This window comes from Eptesicus fuscus, chromosome 20 (genome assembly GCF_027574615.1).
Source record: "Eptesicus fuscus isolate TK198812 chromosome 20, DD_ASM_mEF_20220401, whole genome shotgun sequence".
Taxonomy (NCBI): domain Eukaryota; kingdom Metazoa; phylum Chordata; class Mammalia; order Chiroptera; family Vespertilionidae; genus Eptesicus; species Eptesicus fuscus.
This window is the reverse complement of record NC_072492.1, coordinates 44,106,372-44,112,371: the sequence shown is the minus strand read 5'-3', so window position 1 is coordinate 44,112,371 and position 6,000 is coordinate 44,106,372. Positions and strand designations below refer to the sequence as shown.

Sequence of the window (6,000 nt, the reverse complement as noted above, 5' to 3'; positions counted from 1 at the left end):
GTGAGTTCCTTAAGTGGAGAGGTGAAACAGAATTCACTGTCAAAGGGCAGTCCTAAGCAGAACACCGTTCCCTCTGAATCATCCCTTTTGTCAAGGGTTTAAAAAAAAAAAAAAAAGCCAGCACCCCCACTTCCCCTCAAGGCACTACCCACCCTGGAAAGCAGAGGCAACTGGGCTTGTGGGAAACAGAGACGCCCAGCTGGCACCAATCAGAGGGTGGGGACGGGAGGAGAGGAGATGGGGCCATTGTCCAACCTCTGCGGAGGGTGTATAAAAGGCACCCACTCAGGGAAGAGCCACATCCTCATCCCAGGCCAAGTCAAGCTCCTGCCCACACCTGCTCTTCATCTTCTCTCATCATGAGCCTTCGCCTGCAGAACTCCTCCGCCAGCTACGGAGGCGCGTGCCAGCTGGGGGGAGGCCGCGGCATGTCTTCCTGTTCCAGCCGATTTGTCACTGGGGGATCCTCGGGGGGCTATGGCGGCGGCATGAGCTGTGGCTTCGGTGGAGGGGCTGGTAGTGGCTTCGGCGGTGGCTTCGGCGGTGGCTTTGGGGGTGGCTTCGGTGGAGGGGCTGGTGGTGGCTTCGGAGGTGGCTATGGTGGGGGTTTTGGCGGTGGCTTTGGTGACTTTGGTGGTGGCGATGGCAGCCTCCTCTCCGGCAACGAGAAGATCACCATGCAGAACCTCAACGACCGCCTGGCCTCCTACCTGGACAAGGTGCGCGCCCTGGAGGAGGCCAACGCCGACCTGGAGGTCAAGATCCGAGACTGGCACCTGAAGCAGAGCCCGGCCAGCCCGGAGCGCGACTACAGCCACTACTACAAGACCATCGAGGAGCTGCGGGACAAGGTGAGCCCTTGAGTGCTGAGGAGGGTCCCTGTGTGCAGGGCAGAGCTGAAAAGGCCAGGACACGCAGTACCAGAAGATGCAGGGCGGGTGGAATTCTCACCCTTCCCGCCGGGGAAAATTCTAGTCTTTTACTACCAAGTGCCTCCACTCCTGATGGGCTTTCTCACGCCGTAGCACCCCGAATGCACTTTCTCCCACTCTCCATTTTATTGTTGTTCGTTCTCGTGTGCACGTTTTTATTGCTTTCCAAACAGTTATGTTATTAGTGACTCAACCTCCAGAGCCCTGACCCACTGAGTTATTTGGACACCATGACAGTTTTAAAAGCCACGAAGAATGACTAAAGTCAACAGAGAAACGGAGACAAGTTCACTCACGGGGCTGGAAATACTAGTTTCCTTTGTAGGGGCCCCTTTCAAGGGTTATTCTCAATTGGCTGTGACCGGGTGGGGGAGATGGAGGCAGAGGCTTAGGCAGGGCTAAGTCGAGGTTCCCTCCAAGCCTATCCATCCTGGGTGATGCCAGCTTGTTGGGACAGACACCCCCCTGCCCCTGCCCAGGCTGGGTCCCAGCTCTGGGGTGGGGGTGGGGGGTGGATTTCCAGTGCTTCAGGATAGAAAAGTTTAGCCAAGGAATCCAAATGCATGCATCTATTGGTTGGGTTTCCCCTCTGCTCAGCGGCAGACCAGCTCTGGCGCAGTTAGGAACTGTGTGCAGCCAGGTGGGCTGCCTCCTGACCTAAGGGAGAGGTTCTCAGTGGCCTAGAGAGGTTACTAGTCTGAGGCCTCGGAGACCTGGCCGTCCAAAGATGTTCTCTTCTCGGAGGGCTCGTTCCCCTGCACCGCACTCCGCTATCTTCCCTGTCATGACTAGAATGCAGGATGTAGAATGCTAATGAACTGAAGGGATCCGGCTGGCTGGCCCCTCACTTTACAGAGAAGCAGCCCAGGTCCAGCTCCCATGCTCCCTCAGCCCTCCTCCCCCAGCTCCTGGGACCCCCCGCGGTGACCTCCTGTGTTTTGCAGATCCTGGCGGCCACCATCGACAACAACCGGGTCATCCTGGAGATTGACAACTCCCGGCTGGCTGCCGACGACTTCAGGCTCAAGTGAGTTTGTTGTTCCCATTCACCGTGCCTCGCAGTCTCTTGTCGTAGACAAACGCTCATCCGAACCATGACATTGGAGCTTCCCACGAGCGGATGTCTTGGAGAAGTAGCAGAGTCCAGGGGGAGTGTCTAATACCACCCATGTGTTGTTTTTTCAATTAAAACAAAATCCTTCAGGTATGAGAACGAGCTGACCCTGCGCCAGAGCGTGGAGGCCGACATCAACGGCCTGCGCCGGGTGCTGGACGAGCTGACCCTGGCCAAGACCGACCTGGAGATGCAGATCGAGAGCCTGAACGAGGAGCTGGCCTACATGAAGAAGAACCACGAGGAGGTGAGAGGGGGGCATGGGCCTGCCAGGGTGCATCACCTCCCGTGAGAAAGGGGAGCCCATGGCCAGACTCTGCGCTCCACTGTGGGACCTGGAAGGGCTTTCCAGAACATTCCAGTAGCATCCAGAACCAAGGAGAGGAACCAGAAGGATCCTCAAAACCTCTTCCTTTCCCATCCCCACAGGAGATGAAGGAGTTCAGCAACCAGATGGTAGGCCAGGTCAACGTGGAGATGGATGCCACCCCGGGCATTGACCTGACCCGCGTGCTGGCGGAGATGCGGGAGCAGTACGAGGCCATGGCTGAGAAGAACCGCCGGGACGCCGAGGAATGGTTCCACAGCAAGGTGCCCGGCCCTCTTCCCCTGAGGGGCCAGGGGGTGCCAAGCCTGCCATCTGGGCTTCTCCGTCACCTTCCCCCTGTTTGCCTTTCAGAGCGCGGAGCTCAACAAGGAGGTGTCTTCCAGCACAGAGATGATTCAGACCAGCAAGACGGAGATCACGGAGCTCAGGCGGACCCTCCAGGGCCTGGAGATCGAGCTGCAGTCCCAGCTCAGCATGGTACACCTGCGGCCCCCTGCCCAGCGGCCACCGCCTCCGGGCCTCCCCTGGGTCGGGCTCCCCTCACGACCTCTCTCTTGCCTCACCAGAAAGCCGGGCTGGAGAGCACGGTGGCCGAGACGGAGTGCCGCTACGCCACGCAGCTGGTTCAGATCCAGGACCTGATCAGCAGCATGGAGGCCCAGCTGAGCGAGGTGCGCGCTGACACCGAGCGCCAGAACCTGGAGTACAGGCAGCTCATGGACATCAAGACGCGGCTGGAGCAGGAGATCGCCACCTACCGCAGCCTGCTCGAGGGCCAGGATGCCAAGTAGGTCCTCGCCGGCCTCTCTCTTGGGAAAGGGCCGGCAGGCTGTCGGCTGTGAGAGCAGGCAGCGTCTCAGGGATCAGGCCCTCGGGTCCCAGGCAGGAGGGGGCCTGACTGAGCCTAAGCAGCCTGGACGAAGACCCAGGACCAGAGCTCCCCTGTCCTCTGGAATCAGGCTGCAGAGCCCATGCCTGTGACACTCTAATCCAGGCCTCCGAATGGGACCAGCAGGACTAGGGACGGTGGAGGGAACACCTCCTATGGGAAAAATACGAGCTTGGATTCAGGTCAGCCCAACAAAGCGCTTACAAAGGCGATGTAACCGCCTTCGGACCATTTGCAGAGCCCAGGCCATCCTGTGGGCTCAGGGCGGGGAGGGGGTGGGGCTGAGGGAACCAGAGGGAGGACAAAACTTCTGGCAAATGCCCTGCATTTGGGGGCCAATGGTACCTTCTCCTGAGGCCTCAGACAGACAGACAGACAGACAGACAGACCTGGCAGGCACCTGCTGCTGCCGCCCCTGGGCTGAGGGCACAGTTAGGTGACAAAGCCCCACTCAGGGCTCCGAACGATGGCTGAGTAGCTCTGAGGAGGGTGAGTGCTGACCCCGGTTGCCTTGTGCTCACGCTGCCTCTCCTCTCTTCCAGGATGACGGGCTTCCCCTCCGGAGGTAAGCACATGCTGGGGCGGCTCGGCGGGGGCAGCGCTGGACTTCCCCATGGGAAGGGGTGGGGCTGCGGGGAGCGTGGGCCTCTGCTCACCTGTTTCCCTTTCATCATAGACGGCTCTGCCCCCTAGAGCCACTGGCTGTCATGGAGAAAGCTGGCTTTGGGGCCAATCATAGTCCCCGTTAACGAGCCCCTCACTGACGAATGCGGGGCTGGGGCCTCCTGGGGTCCTGCCCTGGCCCGAGGTGAGGCTTCTCCAGCCTGAGCATCTCTTGCCTCCTTGTTTCCCAGGAACCACCAGGTCCGGCAGCTCAGGAACCACCAGCTCCGGAACCACCAGCTCCGGCAGCCCCACCACTTCGGGCCCTCGCCGCCCGTCTGAGGTCACCCCCCGTCGGCCTTAAATCTGCCCGGCATCCCCTCCCTCTGTCTTCAGCATCCAGAGGGGGAGAGAGCGGAAGGGTCCTGCAGGAGAGAGGGAGGGACCTCGGGAGCTCAGTCACCCCGCTCCCAAGCCCGGGCCCCCCTCTCCCTGGGTGGGCGCTCCTTGCTCTTCCCTCTGGGTCGGCTTCCTTTTCCTCCTGACCTCGCTGCTCTGATTTCTCCGCTTCTCTGCTCAAAAGAATTCAATAAAGTTTCCTGCCTTTTTGCAAACGTATTTTTGATTCTGGCCTGGTTTTTGTGGGTGGCACCTGCCAAGAACCTAATTTGGGGCTCTGGGTGAGCAGGTCACCCCGACAAGCTCAGCCCAGGGAGCTCCCAGTGGGCACGCCAACAGCACCCGGTGCAACAAGGACAAACACAGGGGCGCTGGGGGCTCACGGGTGATGGCACCCTGCAAACATGGACATGGGGCAAACCGGAGACATGCGGGGGCACGCGAGTCAGCTCAACACCCTATAGGGTGCCCAGTAATAAGGCAGCAACGGGGTCCTGATGAGCCAGTTAACGGGGAGAAGTGGATGAGAGGTATGGAGGGTGCTGGGCAGGCTGCGAGCGGCCACTGCAGGGCTGCTTTGGGGAGAAGGAGGCCCAGGATCATTACCCCAGCCCCAGCCTGCTGCCTCCCTGCTCCCTGCAGACATGATGGGCATCCCGACCTGCAGTGCCCCCTCAGCCTGCCCCACGGTCCTGCCGTTCCCAACCACTCAGTGAAGCAGCCACAGGCCTCAGTGAGTGACCCATGTGCTGCCTTTCTTCCCAGCTTCCCCCTGCCCCCTGCCCCCACCCCTCACTGCCTCTCTGGATGTCCCAGCTCGGACTCGCAGCCTCCTCTTGCTCAGCCCACTCCTTTCACGGGGACTGGTCTCCTGGACCCCGGCGTGGGCGCGCTTCTCTTTTTCCTCTGGTCTATGACTGTTAGCGAGTGAGAACACTCATGTTGTATGTTCATGCAAGAGATTCCAGACTAGAGGGGGCTATAACACAGGGGAAAGGGATAATGTGCCCAGCACGCACTCTGCACAGGGCTCCTTTCATTCTTTATTTCATCTCTACAACGATCCATGAGTTGGCACCGTTGTGCCCATTGTACAGATCTGAAGGCTGAGGCTCAGGCTGGTTGAGTGGCCTGCCCAGCCTAAGAGCCGGGGTCCATGTCCCAACGTGCTTTCCAAGACCGTGGCTGGTCCTTTGTCAGTGCCAAGCGTTCAGCTCTGGGAAGCTAGGGGGAGAAATGAGTGCTCAGGGGACAAAGACATCAACCACAGAGCATCCTCATGGCCTCATTCCCAGTGTCCTGGAGCTCCAGAGCAGAGCGCCTCCATAGGGCAGGTGCTGCACACAGTGGTTGGTTGCTGTGCTGCCTGTGACTCCTGGCTGCTCTGTCACCCTCCTTCTCAGCAAAAGTCGCCTCCCTCTCCCCAAGGCTCCTCCCAGATGCATGAGGCCTGCGCACTCCCCTTGGGGTTGCGTGTCCTGCCTGGGTCCTGCAGGGGGCAGGCTCACTCCAGAAAGCAGGTCAGTGCCTCTGAGGCCACCTGCTGGGACACAGAGTGAGGGACGGGGCTCTAGACCTGGTCCTCCCCTGGCCTGGTTCCAACATGGCCTCATGTTGGGCAGCTGGGCACGGGGGCGAGCAGGGCATGGCTGAGGACAGAGCAGCAGCCTTGGGACCCCCCCTGGGTGCCTTTTATCCCTCTGTTTTGGGTGACAGCCTTGAGGGTCCACAGAAG

At 60.1% G+C, this 6,000-nt stretch overlaps 1 protein-coding gene across 1 annotated transcript; it reads left to right on the top strand.

The window, feature by feature from the left end:
- Positions 1 to 359: 359 nt before the first annotated feature.
- Positions 360 to 4,230, top strand: KRT13 (keratin 13). Its single transcript, XM_028153413.2, has 8 exons — positions 360 to 851; positions 1,877 to 1,959; positions 2,137 to 2,293; positions 2,476 to 2,637; positions 2,726 to 2,851; positions 2,941 to 3,161; positions 3,806 to 3,832; positions 4,152 to 4,230. The coding sequence occupies exons 1-8, from the start codon at positions 360 to 362 to the stop codon at positions 4,228 to 4,230; spliced, it is 1,347 nt and encodes a 448-aa protein (XP_028009214.2).
- The last annotated feature ends 1,770 nt before the right edge of the window (positions 4,231 to 6,000 follow it).

Bases quoted from the DNA above. Each gene is read 5' to 3' on its own strand.
- KRT13 (XM_028153413.2), top strand. From the start codon at position 360: ATGAGCCTTCGCCTGCAGAACTCCTCCGCCAGCTACGGAGGCGCGTGC. The intron at 2,638-2,725 runs GTGCCCGGCCCT...TTTGCCTTTCAG, and splicing joins AGGAATGGTTCCACAGCAAG to AGCGCGGAGCTCAACAAGGA. The intron at 2,852-2,940 runs GTACACCTGCGG...TTGCCTCACCAG, and splicing joins TGCAGTCCCAGCTCAGCATG to AAAGCCGGGCTGGAGAGCAC.